Source organism: Rhodamnia argentea, chromosome 4 (genome assembly GCF_020921035.1).
Source record: "Rhodamnia argentea isolate NSW1041297 chromosome 4, ASM2092103v1, whole genome shotgun sequence".
Taxonomy (NCBI): Eukaryota; Viridiplantae; Streptophyta; class Magnoliopsida; order Myrtales; family Myrtaceae; genus Rhodamnia; species Rhodamnia argentea.
The window spans coordinates 10,308,454-10,328,761 of NC_063153.1; the positions used below are offsets into that span (position 1 = coordinate 10,308,454).

Consider the following 20,308-nt stretch of genomic DNA (forward strand, 5'->3'; position numbering starts at 1 on the left):
ATCATTTGTAACAGTAACTTCCCGGCCTCTGCCCGTTGATTGCAGAATCTTATCCTGAAGATATGATACATCAAGAGAACCAACTTCAAATCACATAAAAAAGGCTAGCCATCTCCAATCCATAGTTTACATCAAGCAGAATTCCAATTTACTCTACATGGCAGAGGCTAACTTATGTAAACCATTCCAGATAGACAATACACTCAGAGAACTGTAAATATTACCATTCCCTTTGGACCTGAGGTGGTCTTGACCAAGTCTGCAATTGCCATTGCTCCAACAAAGGATGCCTGGAAACAAAAGTTGTAAATTCATAAGAGGAGATGACAGAGCAATAACTCAACACTCTGTGCATTCAATTTAAAACAGTTTCAAAATGATAATAATCACCTACACACACTCAAGTCACTCAACTCTCGTCGCCAACGTGCATATTTGCAAAAACATTCGCCATTTGTTAATCAAATTACTCAGGAGGGTCGACACTTCAATCCACTAAACCAACCAACGGATCCCCACATTTCCCAACATGAGGGTCGACACCATCCCACGATGTCATGCATAAAGCTTAAAATTTGGATAAAATAGCTTCGAACCGAGTAAATCGACAAATAGAACAAAGAAACAATAAAAACGATCGATAAAATCTCCATAACATATTAGCAGTAGCATAAGTTGCCCACACAATGCTTCCTCTGTCCCCATATAAGCTTCCAGACATCAAATCAAGCATAGAGTGAAAGGGAAGTCGGAAGGACCGTACCTACAGCCATCGACACAGATCCTCAGAGAGAGAGCTCGAAAATAGCCGGTTTCTGGCTACTGCCGGTCGTGGACTGCCGATTGATGGAGGCGGTAGGTCGCTGGAGACGGCGGTGCGAAGGCGACGGCGGTCGATGCTGGCTCTGTTGGCGAAGGTTGAGAGAGAGAGAGAGAGAGAGAGAGAGAGAGAGAGAGAGAGAGATAGATTTGGGCTCTGGCAGCCAGGTCGAAAGGTTGGGGATGGAGAGGGAAAAGGAAAAGAAAGAACGCGGCAAATGGATTTTGTCTGGGAACTTTAGCGACGAAAACATATTTTTGTCGCCAACTTAGCGATGAAAACGTAGATTCGTCGCTAAATTAGCGACGAAAAAAAAATACGTCGCTAATTTAGCGACGAAAAACTTATTTCGTCGCTAAATTAGCGACAAATAAACAGATTCGTCGCTAATTTGAATATTTTATTTTTTATTTTTATTCGTATTCCATTAGCGACGAATAAAATTTCCGTCGCTAAATTGAATATTTTTTTTTCATATTATATTAGCGACGAAAAGAATAATTCGTCGCTAATTTGAATATTTTATATTTTATTTTTATTCATCACTAAATTAGCGACGAATATTTATTTCGTCGCTAATTTAGCGATTAATATTTCTTTCGTCGCTAAATTTAGCGACTAACTCGATTTTTCGTCGCTAATTTAGTGATGAATACTTTCTTTCGTCGTTAATTTAGCGACGAACTCTTTTTTTCGTCGCTAATTTAGAGACGAAATAGTTTATTTGTCGCTATTCTTTTTTATTTTTATTCATATTCTATTAGCTACGAATTTTTCTTTCGTCGTTAATTTAGCGACAAAAAAATGAATTCATTGCTAATTTGAATATTCTCTTTTTTATTTTAGTTTGTATTCTATTTTCATATATTTTCAATTTCTTAATTTATTAAATTTTTTTATTTATTCTATTTATTATTAAATATTTTCTTTCTATTCTTATTTTTGAAAAAAAAATAGAATTCAAAATAATTCGAATTTGGGAATTATATCCTATTGGAAATTTCGTCTCTAAATGAGCAACGAAAAATGAAAACAATCTGAAGCTTCTTAAAATTAGCAATGAATTCTATCCTATAGAATTCAAAAGAATTCGCTAAATTAGCAACGAAACAATCTTCATCGGAAAAAGACATCATCCTTGCCTCGGAAAAAGATCTCATTCGCTAACGTATTATCCATGCTCCATCTCACCAAGAATAGAAACATTAGCATCGGACTCCTAAATGCATCAAAAGTAGCTGTCACAATCCGAAACTTCTTAAAATGTATTGCCACCGATCATCATCATAGAAATAGAAATGAGCACGAGCAATATCTTATTATATAGCAACATAGAAATTGACCAAAATAATTGGAAATAGAGAATGACTTGTAATTAGGATTAATAGCATACGAATTAAATATTAAAAATATCATATCTAATGTTTAATACTCTTAATTAAGACAATAAAATTCTAAAAATTAAATTTTGTATGTGACAAGACAATTACTTTGAAATTGAAAAAATAACCATGTCAAAAACACTTACCCAAGTATTTGCTTGAATTATTTATAGTAGAGCATGGTTAATCTGATGAGAATTGCAAATTTCGTCGTTAATTGTATAAATTAACGAAGAAAAGATATTGGACTTTAGTGACAAAAAAACATATGTTATTTAGCGACGAAAATCCCTTTCGTCGCAAATGTTACGACGAATTTTGCGACGAAATCGATTTTTGTCGCTAAATTACGGAAATTGGTTTACCGACGAATCACCTTTTCGTCGCTAAATTAGAGACGAAAAAATTTTTTGTCGCTAATTTAGCGACGAAAAACTTGTTTGTCGCTAATTTCGTCGCTAAATTAGGGACGAAAAATTTTTTTGTCGCTAATTTAGCGACGAACAAGTTTTTCGTCGCTAATTTCGTCGCAAATTAGTGACGAATTTTTTTCGTCGCTATTTTCGTCGCCAAATTAGTGTCGAATTTTTTTTCGTCGCTATTTGCGTCACCAATTAGCGACGAATATAGTTTCGTTGCTATTTTCGTCGCTAATTAGCGATGAATTTTTTCGTCACTATTTTTGTCTCAAATAGCGACAAATTTTTTTTTCGTCGCTATTTTCGTCGCAAATTAGCCACGAAGTTTTTTCGTCGCTAATTTTTCGTGGCTAAATCCTTGTTTTTTTGTAGTGACTATAACTAAAGTTGGGCCTTTTTATGGGACAAAAAAAGAAGAAGAGAGAATTGAGGTGGGAAAATTGTTAAAAAAGTCATAAATCTATTGCACTTTTGCTAATTCAGACCTAAATTTTTTGCATTTATACTAATTTAGTCCATCTAGCCAAATTTGGCTGGCCGTCATTGATGTGAATGTTGACCAGCGTTGACGTGAATAATTTTTAATAATATTTGAATATTTTTTTTTTCAAATTGTTTCTTTTATTTTTTCTTTTCTTTTCTTTCTTTCCCTTTTTTCTTTTCTTTTCTTCTTCTTACAGCCGGTCGTCGGCGATGACCGACTAGAGGCTCGGCTAGCAAGGTCAACCTCACCGGCCTCAAGCGAAGCTCGCCCCCACTGGGTTGGCCGGCCTCGCCCAACCTTGGCGAGTTGATGAGTGAGCTAGGATTGTTGGCGCTCTTGGTATGGCAGCTGATGGTAATAAACCCGCAAACCAGAGGAACTTTGCCGGTCAAGGAAGAGTTGCTGGCTAGGCAAGGGCTCCACTAGGCGTGGTGCAGCCGAGGGATCAAAACGGGAGCAAGATCTTGATGCAAGGTTCGGCACGAAGGAACAACATCGTGGTCGGTGCCAAGGGGCTAGGCTATTCACCGCGGTTGGACTCGACAACAGGACAACAAAGGCAACAAAGCTCGGATTAGGGAGATAGCGTGCAGAGCAGCAGGTTTGTTGGGGCTACTAGCTCATTACTGAGGCGAGGGATCTGAGACCACTCGATGGGACACAGGCCGAGGATGGAATTCAGTAGACTGAAGCTTGAGCCAAGGCAGCAGCCGATGTTGGTTGTTAGAAGAAGATCGGGGGACAACGCAAAGTCGCGGTCGAGTCCTTCGTTGAAGTGCCGAAAGGTGAGCACCAAGGACGAAGACTAAAAGAAAATGAATGATGTTGGCCAAAGTTGACAAGATGGGTGGAATTGCTATAAATGCAAAAAGTTTGAGACTGAATTGGCAGAATTAAAAATTTATGAGGTAACCTTCGCCTAAGGCTGGCAAGGTCGACCGGCTAGAGGAAGAAGAAAGAAAAAAAAAGTAAAAAAAAAGAAAAAAGAAAAAAATAGTTTTAAAAAAATATTATTAAAAATGATCCACATTAGTACTAGTATTCACGTCGGCATCGGTTGACCAAAGTTGATTAGATGAGTTGAATTGCTATAAATACAAAAAGTTTATGACTGAATTGGCGTAATTAAAAATTTATGACTGAATTGACAAAAATATAATAGATTTTGAGTTTTTTTTTGACAATTTTTCAGAATTGAGAATGTAGCTAGATTTTTTATAAGATAAATGGTAGAATTCACAGTAAAGTGTTAGTGCGGACGACCCATAATTTACTAACTTTAGCAAATCGCAAGGTTGCTACTGTTCGCAGCTTATCTTCTTAAGGGCAAAAAAGGCAAAAAGGAAAATTCAATGGTCAGCAGTAAAAGTTGCAGCAACCCCGCGTGGGTCCATAATCAGTATCCTACTTACAAAAATTCTTCAAATGTATGTAGGGGAATCTTCTGCAGTTTGCATGTGCGGCCCAGCTAAGCTCCTGAGTCTGTTCATCGACTCGTGCAAATGGATTTCTTTTTCCCTCTTCCTTTTCCCCCAAACTTCAATTATTGCCCTACGGGCAAAATGGGGGGAGAGTCATCATGAACTAGATGACAAATTCATCAGTTGCCTCTTTTCAATAATGTAAACTAGTGGCCGTCCATCCATTTTTGGTCCCACTTACAGTAGATTCTACGAGCGCATGGAGGCTCTGGTGAAAGCGAACATCTCCTTGAAATACATGCGGATGCTTTGACACTACGAAAAGAAAAAAGAAAGAGCAAAGAGATTGAGCTGAAAGGGGTTGATGGAGCAATTCTGTTAGTCAGCGACGAACATGAGGTCTCATCCTCACAAATCTCTGAGGCCCTGGACAAGGATTGGCCCCCGTCTCTGATCGGAGCAGAAGAATCGGGTTTGTTGTTCCGGCGTCCGATGCTTGATCGGCCAATCTCCATTTCTCTTTCGTTTGTTTCGCCTTTCAAAGTTGAGACTGAGACTTGAATCCATAAAGAACATTGGTTAATTGGTTGATTGAGGTTTTCACTATTTTAATGTCAACGCCACATAAGCAAAAAGCATACGACACCACACTCCACACTCGGAAACACACTCAATGGCAATAATAAGTAAAGAAAAAGAAGCTTTAACACAAAAATAGATGTAAAGTAACCTAAGGAGTTGATTAAGACGATTGTTTCAGCAGCCGTGGAACTAGCACTATCATTATTAGGGCTCGGCTCACAAACACAATGAAGTAAAACAAGCGAGAAAAATAAATTGAGACACCAAATTTTATTCTAGTTCACTTAGGATTCCATTATAATTAACACCTTTTACCTCTCGTTACATAACTCAATTACATAAGAAAGAAAATATATATAGTAGTAGCTATTCATGAGCCCAAGCTCAAACTACTAATGAAACAATATGGGCTTAAATCGTAAATGCCCACTGGTGTTCAAAGGGCGCTACCTCCTTGAGACCCCCGCTAGAGCGGCTCCTCTCGAACCCCCACCGGCTCAGCATGAAGCTGGATCCACGTACTTTCCTTTCGTAGGAAAGTATGAATCACACCCCAATAATCATCTCAGCTTTTGAGTTGGTGGATGTGTATGTTATGAACAGTTTTGAACATGAACGATTGACCAAAGAAAGTCCTAGTTTGGTCTCTCAGGAATCACCTCATTATTGACAAATATTCCCCTGTCTAGACAATGTCATTGGTTGGGTAACTGGTGTTAGAAATTTAAAGGAAAATGCTAGAAGCACACTATAGGTTTAATGTATACATTACGGACTAATAAAGTGTTAGGTGGAATATCTTCCTCACTCTTGAATTTGGATCAGAGTCATTTATGCACTTTTTTTTAGGGTACTTTCATAAGCAGTGATTTATATGCGTAGGCAACTCGATAGACGATGTAAAGGACAATAGGATGTTCTTTAGAATCTCGTTAATGAGCATTATGGGAGCCCTTGAAAAGCGTATTAACTGATGAGCGGGTTCACTTTTCAAAGTAGTAGTTACGTATGCCACGATGTATTCGGTGTATTGGAAACTACAAAACTTTCTCAATTAGTAGGTTAACGAGAGCTTCGACAAAATAATTTTCTTTATAGTTTTGCTTCGATTTCCAAGTAGAATAATCACCTCTCCGATCGGTTACAAGCAAATAATTCAAGTTGAGATTACGATAATCACTTTTGTTTTGTGTATTTTCTTTCAATGGTTAGTGATCCTTATGGGGATTTGACATGTTACACAAGTTTGAATTTCGGTATTTCCGTATGTACATGTTAGAAGAAGGTATTAATTTAGTATTTATAACATAGAGGATCCCAATTATTAAAAAAGAAAAAAAAAGCGGCAAGGGATAGGAAAAATACGATTTAGGTATCTGGGTGTTCATGTAATTTCCTTGCAGAGATAATGCACGTAAAATTACAGGCATGCCCCTCATAATTCTTGGTTCTTGGACAAAAGGGAGACTCACAAGCGTTATAAAGTGGAGTGTCCTTGAACTTGAAAAGGCCACTACTCCTTTGAATTTCATGGGGAGGCCTCTTATTCTAACTTGATTGACTCATCCTCATAAACAAGAGCGAGAGAGAGAGAGGTCTTCACCGTCGTCATCAGCCGCGGAAATGGCGAAAATTGCATTAGGAAACAGCCGTGAAGCCACTCAGCCGGACTGCGTCAAGGCCCTCGTCATTGAGTTCGTTGCCACCTTCCTTTTCGTCTTCGCCGGAGTCGGATCCGCCATGGCCGCCGGTATTAACTCGTGGTCGTCTTGATAAAAAACTGGATGGTTTTTGTCGTCTTAGTCATTAAAGAGCACGTCTCATCATGATGATGTTAGTAACAAGATTTTGCATATAGCCTAGAGTATGAACTTCAAAATTCTGGGAACGTATTTCTTTCTCTGGTCATGAAACTAGGGTTAGACCATATCAATAACAAGAAATTTTTGGTGAATCTATACATGATCAGGGAGGCTAGCTGCAGATGCTTTCGTGGGGCTGTTTGGCGTGGCCATGGCGCATGCGCTCGTGGTGGCCGTGATGATATCTGCCGGCCACATCTCCGGCGGCCACCTCAACCCTGCTGTCACGCTCGGCCTCCTTTTCGGCGGCCACATCACTGTCTTCCGGTCGATTCTGTACATGATCGACCAGTTGCTCGCCTCCGCAGCAGCTTGTTTTCTTCTGCAGTATCTCACTGGAGGACTAGTAAGTCATTCCAGTTGCTCGCTCTTCAGCCTCGCGGAAAGATCAATACACACGGATCACATACAGCAGAGTAGTTCACAAACTACGCATTACATTAAAACCCAAAGCTTTTAGATGACGAGATCATTCGTACATTAGATCGAGTTTTAACTCGTGTTCGAGCAATCTGAGATTCTATCGCCGCACTAGCTTCGCGCGTTGTGATGAGCATTATGTTTCATCATCTGTTTTCTTCCCGTAACGATCGCAAACTTGACGATCTAATTAATTTTTTAATGACACCTTCGTGATTAAACTAAGAGAAAAGTAAGAAAAGGTCAATCAAGTGATGGGTCTCCAAGCTGTATATTCTTGTCCTCACTGCGCTTTTTTCACAAAACTTTATGACCTTTGGCCTTAATTTGTGCAGGCTACGCCAGTACATACACTTGCGAGTGGAATGACCTCCCTCCAAGGAATATTATGGGAGATTGTCCTGACGTTTTCCCTGTTGTTCACCGTCTACGCCACCATCGTGGACCCCAGGAAGAGCGCACACGGGGCCCAAGGCCCGATCCTCACCGGGCTCGTCGTCGGGGCCAACATCTTGGCTGGCGGAGCCTTCTCGGGGGCCTCGATGAACCCGGCTCGCTCCTTCGGGCCTGCTCTGGCGAGCTGGGATTGGACTGACCACTGGGTCTACTGGGTCGGACCCCTCGTTGGCGGCGGCCTCGCCGGGTTGGTCTACGAGAACTTCTTCATCTGCAGATCTCACGCCGTTCTTCCGACCATGGAATAGGCTTTCTAATTCTAAGCGAAGTTCGTGATTGGACTCATGTATGAATTATGATGGGCATTGAAAATTACTCTGGTAGTCCAGCTCAGTTTATGTAAAAACCCAATGTTACTATGCTGCTCAATGAAGGGTATTTCATGAGATCTATTTCCAATTAGCTATTGATAATTCATAAGATCGTCACTTTATTTTACATAATTAAAAATTTAGTGAATTTGATCAATAGAAATGGTCGAGTCATCATTTAGTTTTCCAAGGGAAATTAGTATAGTGATCCTTTCTATGTAAATCTTGATCGATATGCATGTAGCACTTAAAAAAAGAGGAATATTCTATTTTTTTACTAAACTTTCAGTGACGAAACATTTCATGTGGGTGCACTAGCTATTATCATCACTGCACATCGGTGCTAAGATTAGTACCAAGTCTTAGGTTGCCATTAATGCTGGTCGGAATTCCATCATTTCTTCCTTGAAGGCAAAAGGACACCATAAATAAAGAAGGAATCTGACAGTACAATGATGGATAGAAAAGTGTTACACGTGATACTCTAAAAGTTTTCGTCAAGGTCTTCATAATTTCTGGAGAACCCTTGTGGACTTATGTATTGCACAATGGACAAGCCATTGGCGATGTTGAATGAGCCAGGTACATATAGTCGAAGTTATGGAAGAGTATTGGGTGGTTTCGGTCTAGTACGTTGATGTTTATTCCAGAGTTATGTGGGATAATTGCGAGTTTAGTCTTATATCTATTGTATGGATTCCAATTCAGTTTTAAAAGAAAAGTTATCGAAAAATTTCCGAGCCTGTTGAAACTGGTCTAGTTTTTTTTTTAAATTTTTTCCTTTTTATTATTCTTTCTTCTTCTTTTTTTCTTCCCTCTTCTTCTCCTTCTTGTGGTTGACGACCCGCTAGAGGCGACGATTGGGCAAAGCTTACCTCACCGTGGTCGCGCGAGGCCGAGCCTCGCTAGCCCGGATCTAGCGACCTCAAGGCGAGGGCGAGTTCGCCTGAACTTGCCCTCGCTGGCCGTCACCTCTTGCTAATTGCCTGCCAAAGGAAGAAGAAGATTGAAGGTAAAAAAGAAAGAAAAAGAAAAGGAAAAAATAAAGAAAAAGAAAATTAAAATTCAAAAAAACTCAAATTTTTTTTAAAATATTATGTCTATGGACAGCCGGCGTCGATCGGCCAAAATGGTCAAATAGACTAAATTGACACAATTGCAAAAGGTTTAGGACTGAATCGGCCAAAAAAAAAATTTAGGATTGAGTTGGCACAATTGCAATAGGCTTAGAACTTTTGGAATAATTTTCTTAGTTTTAAAATTTTCAATTTTTTTCAATTTAACTGTAAATAATTACTTGAAATTATAATACGGTCATTCGTGTTAATTAACGTTGAAGATTGCTGAAGCGGCGTCCACTCATTGCCGATTGTCCTATATGGTACGCTAACATAGAGAATTCATGGATCGCCACGCTAGCAACATGTGAAGCATTCGTTCAGTAATGAATTGATAGTTTTCCTCCATTAGGCTCATTTTAGTTAGGAAAATGCTTATCCGACAATACCGTCAGAGATCGTATAATCTCAACCGTAGACTCACACATTATCACCGCGTGTTTTGCATAACGCACTCATTGAATAAGAGATCGTGTAATCAGAAACAATCGACACTACTATCAGACTGTCAGACTAATGCCTTCATTTTAATTATGTATGTTAAGCATCTCACTAGGGATCCTTGTTTCATATAAATCTCATAGACATGAAAATATGTATTGTTTAGATTGTGATGATATCCATGCAAATTATTTCAAAATCATACAGGATTTTGGTTTTTGGATTAACTGCAGATGTGCCATCAAGATAAGATCACCTCTGAGAAGCAACGTTAATACAGTTGCTCGACAACTCTATAAATAAAAAAAAGACAAATAAATCGAAGGAAATCCCTCAAGAAAGCATCATAAAAGCGAGTAATATTACAAAACATCCATGAGAAATGAGATGCAACGCATAAATTCACCTCCACCATGTCCTTTCAACACCTACTGAGAGAAGCTGCTTTGCCTCCTCTTCTCTACCCATGAAGGAGACAAGACAGGGCTCATCTCATACAATTCCCTCTCTCTTATCCTTAAATTACTGTTTCTGTTACCATTAGTATTACTACCGTGCTCAGAATTGTTATCGTCATCCAAATAAGCCTTATTTATCTCCTCAGGAAGTACCTTAACTCTCCAAACCTTAAAACTCTTGTCCAAGCTTGCACTGTACACCAAGTAGCCCTTCACATTAACCTTGTCCATCTCCAGGCAAGCAGCCAGGCACTTCACTGGCCCTCCACACCCATCAATCACAGCAAGACACTCGTGGAAGCAACTCCCTTCCTCCCTCCTCCAAAGCCTAATCGTTGCGTCCGCCGAGCCGCTGAATATGAGCCGTTGGACCGACGTCAAGCAAAGGATGGCGAAGCGGTGGCCTTGCAAGAAACCTCCATGGTTAAACCGATAAGACATCCACTCCTTTTCCCAGAAGTTTATGACCCCGTCCGAAGAACCTGAATAGAGGACGCCGGCGTCTGAACATGAACTCAGGGCTAGCGCATTGACCGGAGATGGTTGGAACCTCAGGGTCAAGGTTAGGGTGTGATAGCTTTCTTTGTAGACCCTCCTCCATATCTTTATTGACCCGTCGGAGGAGCAAGTGAACACGCACCCATCATCTTGGTTTGCCACCACGGCGTTCACGTGGTCGTCGTGCGCCACGAATGAGTCGATGCATCGGTTATCGGAAACTCGCCAAACCTTGACAGTCTTGTCATATGAACCGGTGTACAATAGCCCGTCCTCACAGTAATAAGCCATGCAAGAGATACAATCCTTGTGTTGTTGGTTGGGATTATTTGCCCTAGAGAACCATGGAAATGAGCTTCTTCTCTTGGGTAGGGTTGAGACTCTTCTGGACAAGAAATCATCCGAAGCGCTGATGTTCCACGTCCTTATCTTGTGATCCTCGTGTGAGGAGAAGAGCATGTCGCCGTGGGCCAGCATTGAGAGGACCTCGCCCGAACCCGCCTTGAGGCACCCGCGCTCTGTGCAGTCGGGCTTTCTCCATGCCCGGATCCGGCAGCTGTCGGATCCGGTGAAGACAAGGTCCTTCGAGACGGCAACTGCATGTATCTGGCCCTCAGGCCGGTGGAGTGAGGCGATGCAGGTGTAGAGGAGGGAAGGAGACGGCGTTCGGAGAGGAGAGAGCGTCCACGGTGATCCCAGGGTCGTTGGAGGCGGGATTATCAGGTTGTTCATGCTCGCCATGGTTGTGCACGTGTATGAAGGTCTTGAAGGGCTAAAGTGGAGAGAAGTGTGTGTCCTTGCCATCCTCTCTCCATCATCATCGTCCGAGAAGCTAGGGACGCTTCTCCTTCGATTCGGTTCCATTGGGGAGAGAAGAGAGAGGAGCTCTAAGGGAAGATAAGCGATTGGGCTCTTATATGTATTAAAATGTTCTTTTATGGCAGAACTTTATGTATAAACCAGCATTAAGAAACATTAATAGCAACAAGCGATGCTAGTTAGGATGGTGATAAGTTATGTGTGAATTGAAAACATTAATTCTTGCTCAATAAACCCATTTCTCGACATTCTGCGATCACTTTCTTCGATGGGAAAGGACACAGGGGTCCCCTGCGTGCCAACTGTTCTGCACTCCTTTTGGTGTAGCTTTACATGGGCCGTGAGTGGAAATCTAGTTTTCGTTTTTTCTTTTTTTCAACTAAAGCTCCCTTTGTTTAGTGAAAAATGATGTGTTTTTGAAAAATATTTTTTTAGAAAATCATCTTTTAGGATAATGAGAATATTTTCTGACCTTCGGCTAAAATCTGAAAATGAACTGGAAAATATATTTTATCGTTAGGTACGAAAAATCGTTCCTCCGTTCACTCATTTTAACAATTTTGTTATTTTTGTTTGTATTTAATTTTTATTTTTTTAAATAGAGTGTTTATTTTCTCCTTTTCTTTTTATTTTGTTTTTTTTTTCCCTTCTTTTTCGGCCGGCCGTAGATGAGGCTCACCTTACTTGAGGCTTGTCGGCCTGTGTGAGCTCGAGCACGCCGGGTCTAGTGAGCCTCGAGCTCATCGGCCTGTGCGAGCCCGAGCTTATCGATCTCGGGTGCAGACCATTGCCGTGGCTGGCACTCGGCCGAGAAGAAGGAAAAACTAAAAATAAAAAAATAAAAGAAAAAATAAATAAAAATAAAAATGATAAAATAAAATAAAATAAAATAGAAGAGGAGAATGTGAGTGAGTGGACCAAGGGAAATATTTTCCCTACTTTGGAAAGTGTTCTTTTCATGGGTGGAATTCAATGATGTCAAAAGTAGGGAAAATATTTTCCTCCATCTATTCATTCATTTTCCGTGAACCGAAAGTCGGAAAATCCAAAATTCATTTTCTTGGAAGTCATTTTCTGCGAAACCAACGGAGCCTGAAGAAACAATAAACATTTCTTCAATGTCTATCAGCAAAGTTGATTTTGTGTTGGAGACATCAATGTATCGAACCGGGGTTGTGCATAAAGAATCGATACACTTTGGAAAACCATTTTCTTGCTCTACACAGACATTTCTTGAAACTGACACGTGACAACTAGCGTTTACTAATCCCCTAGGTCTGATTTTTTTTTTTATAGAAAAAAATGACGCAGATATTCACTTTCTTTCTGGAAAAAGGAAAAAAAAAAAGAAGGCATCAATACATTTTGGAGAGGTGGGTCTAGTAGATAGGTGTTTAATGAAAGAACTTTAGTAGCGCAGCTACTTTAAATTGTGATCGAAGAATGAATTCACTCCAAAATGGTACATTTTGGGTGAGGAATGTAATGTTTGATAAATGTCACTTTTCACAGTAGATATCTGCACAAGCCCTGGCTTTATTGCAAGGGCTGCTCGGTTGGTAGGGCTTTTCGGCCACTCATTTAGTGGTTTGAGAAAAAGCTTCTTCAATCTTTAGTCCAATTTCGCAATGTGGCCCTAAAAAGAAGGTACACGATCTTAACTGCAGGAAGCCCGCTGGGTCTTTTCCTTATCCGTGGAAATTAAACGAATACATGTCGCATGTCATCATATTTTGTGACGCTATGTTAGGCAGAGTTAAGCACGCTACGTAAAAAAAAGTTTTTTGTTTTTTTAAAGAATCTGGTGCTAGTTTGATTATTTCTATATAATTTACTTAAGAATGAAATAATTTTGAAAAAAATTATTTGAAGAATGTTCGCTTATATTCTTACATAAATGAAGGAACAACAAAATATTTTATCATTCGCCAAAATATTTAGAAATAAATTATTAATGGTAATGAGGGCATCTTTCATCAACTAATTGTTTCAAGCGATACAAGCGATCATTTGAAGAAAATATTTTTCGAATAATTTATTTTTCGTGAAATATATGGAGTCTTAAACTACTCAATCAGTTTTAATTAATAAGGCGATCAAAAGTACTTGACAATCTTTTTGATTCTGGTTACTATATGGCCCATAGAGATTTGAGAAAATCATTTATGGCTTTCGAATGTCCACATCGGATAAAAAAGTTGGTTGGGAATGAGTTGCCTTCGATAGGGGTATTTAATATAGCAACGAAGGGCGATCTGAAAGATGGATATTAAAAGTGTCAAACTTTATGTACGACGCTTGTCAAATTTTTTTAATTATTTAAATGCCAAATTTTTTGAAGAATTATTTGAGTGCCAACTCCCTTGAGTTTTGCCGGAAATCTTACGTGACAATTTTTTATATTAATAATCTAATCATGCATGGCTCGCCGAAAAATCTTAGTAAGCAATAAAAAAAGCTAAAAAACTAAAAAAAAGTTTTAAAAAAGGAAAAGTAGTGGATTCCAATTATGAAGGCTTGCCCAGCCCTCGCCGCCGCTGCCCTGCCATTGCAAACAATGACCGGCGAGGGCGTGGGATGGCCAGCGATCCTCGTTGACTACAAATGAGGCTGCCAATCGTTGCTCGATCTGGGGAGGGCCCGACGACCCACACAGCCATCCCCTATCTCCGCTTTGCTTCTTCTCATCTCTACTTTGCTTCTTGCCCACCCTTTTTTAGCTTTCCATTTGTTCAGCTCGGGTACCAAGTTTTCGACGAAATGCCTAAACCATGCTCTCCTTCAATTCGGCTTCCACCCGCTTTGTCATCTTGCGCTAGTGCCTAGGCCACCATAAACTTCGTCATCTTGCACTAGTGGCAGCCCTTGACTAGACTAGGGCAAGAACCACGACCTTCGCTAGCAGTCGATGGGGTCTCTGGCCATTGGCAGACGCTCGGTGATCCGCATCGATTAGCCGCTACCCATTGGCAATCGTTGTCGGCGATGGTGGGGCGGCGGCAGCTAGGGTTTGCACAGCTCTCACCACTGCAAACCCCCCCTTCCCCCCTTTTTATAATTCTTTTTTTATTTTTTAGCTTATTTTTAAGTTTGATACTGATTTTTTAAAAAAAATTTTCCATGTGGATTGAAATTTTTTTATGTGGACTTATTTTTAATTATAAATGACATGTCAATAAAGTAATTGAATTATAAATGCCACATATATTTTTTGGCTGAAATCTCTCGTCGTTGGCATTTAAGTAATCGTTTTTCCTCCGATTTGACAATTAATTGAGTTGGCGAAAACTTGGCACTTTTTGTGTCCTTCCCTAATATCCAAGATATCACTTGCACACAATGTTAGACAGGAAAAATGGATCTCCTGCAGCACATATTATTTGAGGTAAGCATCAGTTGCTATATATTTTACACACATTGTGAGAATATTCATTGTTAGTTGAGTATAGGATAATATTAAAAAAACCTAAACCTATTCCATTATGTCAATTCAGATTTAAATCTTTCAATTGTCCAAATTTAGTCCTAAAATTTTTCACGTTTGGCCAATTGAGTCCATTCGGGTAATTTTGATTAAAGGTTGTTGAAGTGGACACTAGCATCCTACGTGGCATGAGTATTTATAAATAAATTTTTGAACTGAGGCTAGCAAGGGTTGTTGGTCGACCCTCGCCGATGACCTATCAATCACAGCAAGGGTGTGTAGCCTTGAGCGAGGCTGCCACACAACGGGTAGGTGAGGGCATTGCGGCCTTCGGTTGTGGCCGATGAGGGTTGGCTGTTGACCCTTGCCGGCTACAATAAAAAAAAAAAGTAAAGATAAGAAAAAAATTACGAAAATTATAAATTTTAAACATTACAATATCCACGTTAGCGCCGACGTGCCACGTAAAACGGCTAGCATTTGCTTCAGCGATTTTCAGTCAAAATTGGATGAATAGACTTAATTGGTAAAATATGAAAATGTTTAGGACTAAATTGACACATTAAAAATGTTTATGACTGAATTGACACAAATTTTGGATTTTTATGTTAATTTAATAAGTTCCTTGTTATTTAGAGCTTAGTATATTGAGAACGGAAAAGATCATTCGCGACCTGAATCTGGGTTTTAGCTACTATGCTCTTGAGATAGATTCATACCCTGGACGGTACGGACAACGCTTTTAACGAGTGCTATGCAGTTGGTGCTCTTGATGTAGTCAACACCATATAAAGACGACCTTAGTGAGATGAGACTATATGAAAATTTCAATTGCTCGTGGCAGTGATAGAAGTAAGCTTTTTAAACTATATGAAAATTTCGACCCCCCAAAAAAAAAAAAAAAACTACATGAAAATGAAATAGATTACCTCGGGCATTATCATAAAGGTAATATTAGTTGAATGGCGCATTATTATTACCATCGTGTTGAATGTCTCCCAAAGTTAATCCCTATTGATACGAAATCCGACCCCTATGTTAATCGCAAGGACACCCGACCCCGTATTAGGAAAGTCCGATTTGAACTCTTGCCAATAGGATCGCCGGTGATGTACAAAAAGGGAATTAATTCCCCATAAGATTTCTTTCCCTAATTGAAGTAAAAGTCCCCATGTTGACGTCCAAGAAGTGCTCATGGTTTTTTTTTTTTTTTTGCATATAATTATCCTGTCGTTGAGTTTGACACCTAACGCATTGTGACTGCGCCTTCGATACGTGCGAACTTTGAGGGAGACACAGAGCGTGAGAAAACTCATTTCTCATGTCCGTTTGTGCTTAATCTAGGATTGAGAAATACTTGTGAGTAAGTGTGATGAGCGATTATAATCTCGTTTTTGCTAATTACAATGAAACTATTTTCTTAGGTCTCCTTCCATGGAGTAGGGACATCGCCGAATCTTGTAAATAGACCGTGTTGAGGTTTTGTTTTTGCAAATCATTTCTTGGTCAAGTGCTTCGTTTGTTCATGCTCAATGATTGGATGGAAAAAGTGTTAAAATAGTCCTATTACATTCGTTTGTTCTTGTAAATAGACCTATTACATTGTTGCTAATTCAATCCCAAATCTTTTATTGGTGTCGATTCTATCCTAAATATTTTGCATTGGTGTCAATTCAGTCCTATACTTTTTGTATTTCTATTAAATGAGTAAATCCAGCCAATTTTGATCGAAAATTCGATAACATGGATGTCCGTTTTCATGTGTGGTACGGCTGGTGTTGATGTGGATATTTTTTGATATTTTTAGATATTTTAAATAATTTTTCAATAAATATTTTTGTTTTTCCTTTTTTTTTTCTTTCTCAATCATTAAAAAAATTATTACAATTATTTAAAATATGAAAATATTATTAAAAAATATCCACATCATCGCCAGCCGAACCACTTAAGTTAACCGTCGTCCACGTCAGCGAATTTCCGGTTAAAATTGATTAGATTGACTCAATTAATAGAAATGCAAAAGGTTTAGAACTAAATTGACACCAATAAAAAGGTTTAGGACTGAATTGGTATCAATGCAATAGGTTTAGGACTTTTTCGACACTTTTCCCAGGATTGGATTGTAGACCTTATTTGATCCAAGTAAATTGGCTTGAATGTTGGTCATCGTTTTTCGTAGCGACAAGCATACATGAGCACGAGAATCATTAAACATCACACACATCAGATGTAGCCACTATAAACAAAGTCAACTTTAATTATGTATGCATGTGCAAGATTATATTGCCATGTTCAATGTCTGTATTTGTAATGTGATGTCTTTAATCACGCGATGTCCCAATGGCCTTTCATTTTCAGACGGTGACGACAACTTAAATTGTTTTGTATTGAAGCTACGACTTTGTCAGATCTTTCTCTTTTTCTAATGTGCATGTACCGCCTATTACATCACCTAATTTAGTCTCGTCTGAAAGTTGCATTTGTTTTATCAAAGTCGGTTCTAGGCCTGGCCGTCTTGGTCCAAAATGGATCATTAGTCCATTTGCAACTATATCTTATAAATGAATATAACGAGAAAGGGATAAACCAATCGTCTTCTCATATGCAGAAGCACAGGCCAGGAATAGTATCTAGTTGGAGGCTTTTGTGATAATGTAACATTTGTGATGTTGGTAGGGAATGAGAAATGCATAATGCAATAATCTATGAAACCATATGTGTGATTCACAAATGTTTAATACTACATAACTTGTATCAATTAGGCAAAAGAATTTACAAAATATCTTCGATGTTGGATCTGCGAGCTTTCTCCTCCACCTCTCGCGAGTCCCTTTCTCGACCAGCAAACCATTGAACGGTCCGGCATACCATCGGCAACCAAAGCTGTCTCATTCTCTCTTCCCTTCCATTATCATTTCCCGGACCTTCTTTGTTTCTGCGCTTTGAACTGAATGCGAACCTTGAAAGGTTGACGATCTCGGACATCGATCGTTTCTCAGCAGGATTGTTCATTAGCACTAATGAATTCTCTCCAGGATTGACAAGCACATTGCTTGAACTAGCGATTGTGCCAACCTTGGACTGAAACAACCTCTTCCGCTCTATGTCCTCCTTAATCTTGGCCAAGTGCTCGTTCAATGTAAAATCACCATTGAACCTCCCGCTCCTAGATTCCGTGTCCGCGAATCTTCTGCTCGAGAAGACATTGATCAATTCAGAGTTCAAGAAGAGCAAGTCTGAAGAATTGACGTCGCTCCACCGGCTCTTAGTAACGACATCAGAGATGATGATCTTGTGCTTGAATTTGTGGAGTAGCTTCTGATCTCTCCCACAGTTTCCACTCTCCTCATTCAAGCATTCTTCTCCGAGATTCGGCCCCTTTTCTGAATAACGGAAGCTGATTCTGTCACTATATCGGGATGAACCATGGTCGTTATCCGCTTCTCTCTGCACGATGAGCTCGAGATTTGCATCCTCTGACAAATTTGACGGAATCCACTGTGAGAATCTCAGGCTCAATGAATAAGCGAAGTTCGTGAGGTCCCTAGGATTGAACTTGTCCCGGCAGAGTGGACAGCTAGAGTGGCTCTTGAGCCACTGGTCGATGCAGTTCGAGTGGAAGGCATGCTTGCACTGCGGCAACAGGCGTAGGGTCTCTGAGTCTTCGAACTTGTTGATGCAAACCGCACACTCTAGGCCTTCTTTCGAGCCCCTCAGCGAGGAGAACCTAAAGAGAGGGAGCGAGTCAATGACATTCTGGTCGATCCCAGAGAACCGGGGCCTCGACCTGTTGAGGCCTTGGTCGTTTCGGGTGTCAGAATATGGAGGACTGGAAGGGTTTCGGTGACAGAATTTCGCGTATGCGAGGACGAGGAATGTTAGAGATAACATCATAGCCAGTACACCAACGATGACTACCATGCTAGGATGTACAGGATGGATCGTTTCTGGGTCAGGGCTAGAGCCTACTGGGTTTTGAGCTCTGGCAGGTTTCAACAAGAGGAAAATAACCGAAAGAGCTCCCAAGTTCTTCATGGAAGATGTGTTCTTTTAAGATGTTCGTGTGTTTCAGCTTCAAAAATGTGGAACATTTCTATGAAATCTAATGAGATTCCAGTCCACGTTTAAAAGTTATTATTATATGACTCGATTTTATTAAAATTATTTATTTGTCTCATTGGTTTTGTCAGTTCATGTTGTGTCCTGTCTGTCTACCTTTTTCCATCTTTCTTTAGGTATGTAATCAAAACAGGATTTTTGGCCGATTGTAATTTTTGTCCTAAGCAGATAACCTGGAGTTCCCTAACCTCTCCAGACTCTGGCTTTCTTTGTTTTGGTTCTACCATGAGTTTAAACATTTTGTGTTTCTCAATTGATTAGTCAAATTCAATCCCCAAGACTCTTGTCGTTCAAAGATGCCCCTATAGCTCAAGCATTTAAATGGGAGGACAGCAAGAGATGATAATGCTTCAGTCCTTATCAGTGATCTAAGACATCTCTTAGGTTCTTGACAAAATTACAGCATTAAATTAACAATAGGAAATTTAAAAAAAACAAAGAAATTAATTATTCATGTCTCTGGAAATGGATGACTGTATCTAATGGGTGCACCCTTCGTGATATCTTCAATGTATTAAAGCAATCACATTTGATAAGGTCACGTCAAATGTATCAATTTTAAGTATTTTGAGCGGGTCTCATGTTTGATTAGTAGCTAGGCGTTTTTCCGCGTGTTGCGCGAGATTTTTAATATTTATTTGGAAAATTCAGAAATACAAACATATACATAAAGAATTCATCAAATTGGCGTAAATGAAAAGGAAATCCAAATATCCATTATCCACTGTCTTTCTAAAAATGTACATATGTAAAACGAAAAGCCAATTCTTTGTCATCCAACAATAAACAAAAAAAATATAAACTCCTCAATAAGAGGACCACAAGGTTGATATTCAAACTCTATTACGAAGAAGACAACTCAATACTTGGCAAAACTTTGAATGAAGAATAGTAACGGTTATTTTGACCCAAAAAAAAAAGAAAATAGTAAGGATTATACCCGTCTGTACTACGCTAGTATGTATACATCCTCGTTCTAGATTTGACAATACTTTCAACAATTGAAAGAAAATTAACTTCCAAGTCCCTATAGCATATGATATATCTCTAAATGGTTAGATTGACTCGAAAGATAAACTGTCTATTCAAATGCCTAGATAATTGTAATGAATCACTGAAACATATACCTTGCGGTTGGCTCGTCTATTGGGCTTTTGACATATGGTTAACAAAATCCATTTTGTCATTTTACCCTTGTTATATCAAACATCATTTGCTGGAGGATATATACACACGCGCATAGCCACCTTTGTTGCAATATCAAGGTGATACGG

General features: G+C 39.4%; 3 protein-coding genes across 3 annotated transcripts; 1 reads left to right on the forward strand and 2 right to left on the reverse strand.

Annotated features, from left to right (window-relative positions):
• Nucleotides 1-6,606: 6,606 nt before the first annotated feature.
• LOC115750120 (aquaporin TIP4-1) lies at nucleotides 6,607-8,230 on the forward strand. The gene is made up of 3 exons (XM_030687293.2): nucleotides 6,607-6,858; nucleotides 7,078-7,316; nucleotides 7,726-8,230. The coding sequence occupies exons 1-3, from the start codon at nucleotides 6,732-6,734 to the stop codon at nucleotides 8,092-8,094; spliced, it is 735 nt and encodes a 244-aa protein (XP_030543153.1). The 5' UTR covers nucleotides 6,607-6,731; the 3' UTR covers nucleotides 8,095-8,230.
• A 1,790-nt stretch (nucleotides 8,231-10,020) lies between these two features.
• Nucleotides 10,021-16,431, reverse strand: LOC115750029 (protein JINGUBANG-like). The gene is made up of 2 exons (XM_030687157.1): nucleotides 16,416-16,431; nucleotides 10,021-11,456 (listed from the first exon to the last, which is right to left on the reverse strand). Exon 2 carries the CDS (start codon nucleotides 11,411-11,413, stop codon nucleotides 10,145-10,147), a length of 1,269 nt encoding a protein of 422 aa, XP_030543017.1. The 5' UTR covers nucleotides 11,414-11,456; nucleotides 16,416-16,431; the 3' UTR covers nucleotides 10,021-10,144.
• Nucleotides 16,432-17,589: 1,158 nt separating this feature from the next.
• On the reverse strand, nucleotides 17,590-18,977 carry LOC115750067 (E3 ubiquitin-protein ligase ATL42-like). The gene has a single exon (XM_030687219.2). The coding sequence runs from the start codon at nucleotides 18,948-18,950 to the stop codon at nucleotides 17,688-17,690; it is 1,263 nt and encodes a 420-aa protein (XP_030543079.1). The 5' UTR covers nucleotides 18,951-18,977; the 3' UTR covers nucleotides 17,590-17,687.
• Between the last annotated feature and the right edge of the window lie 1,331 nt (nucleotides 18,978-20,308).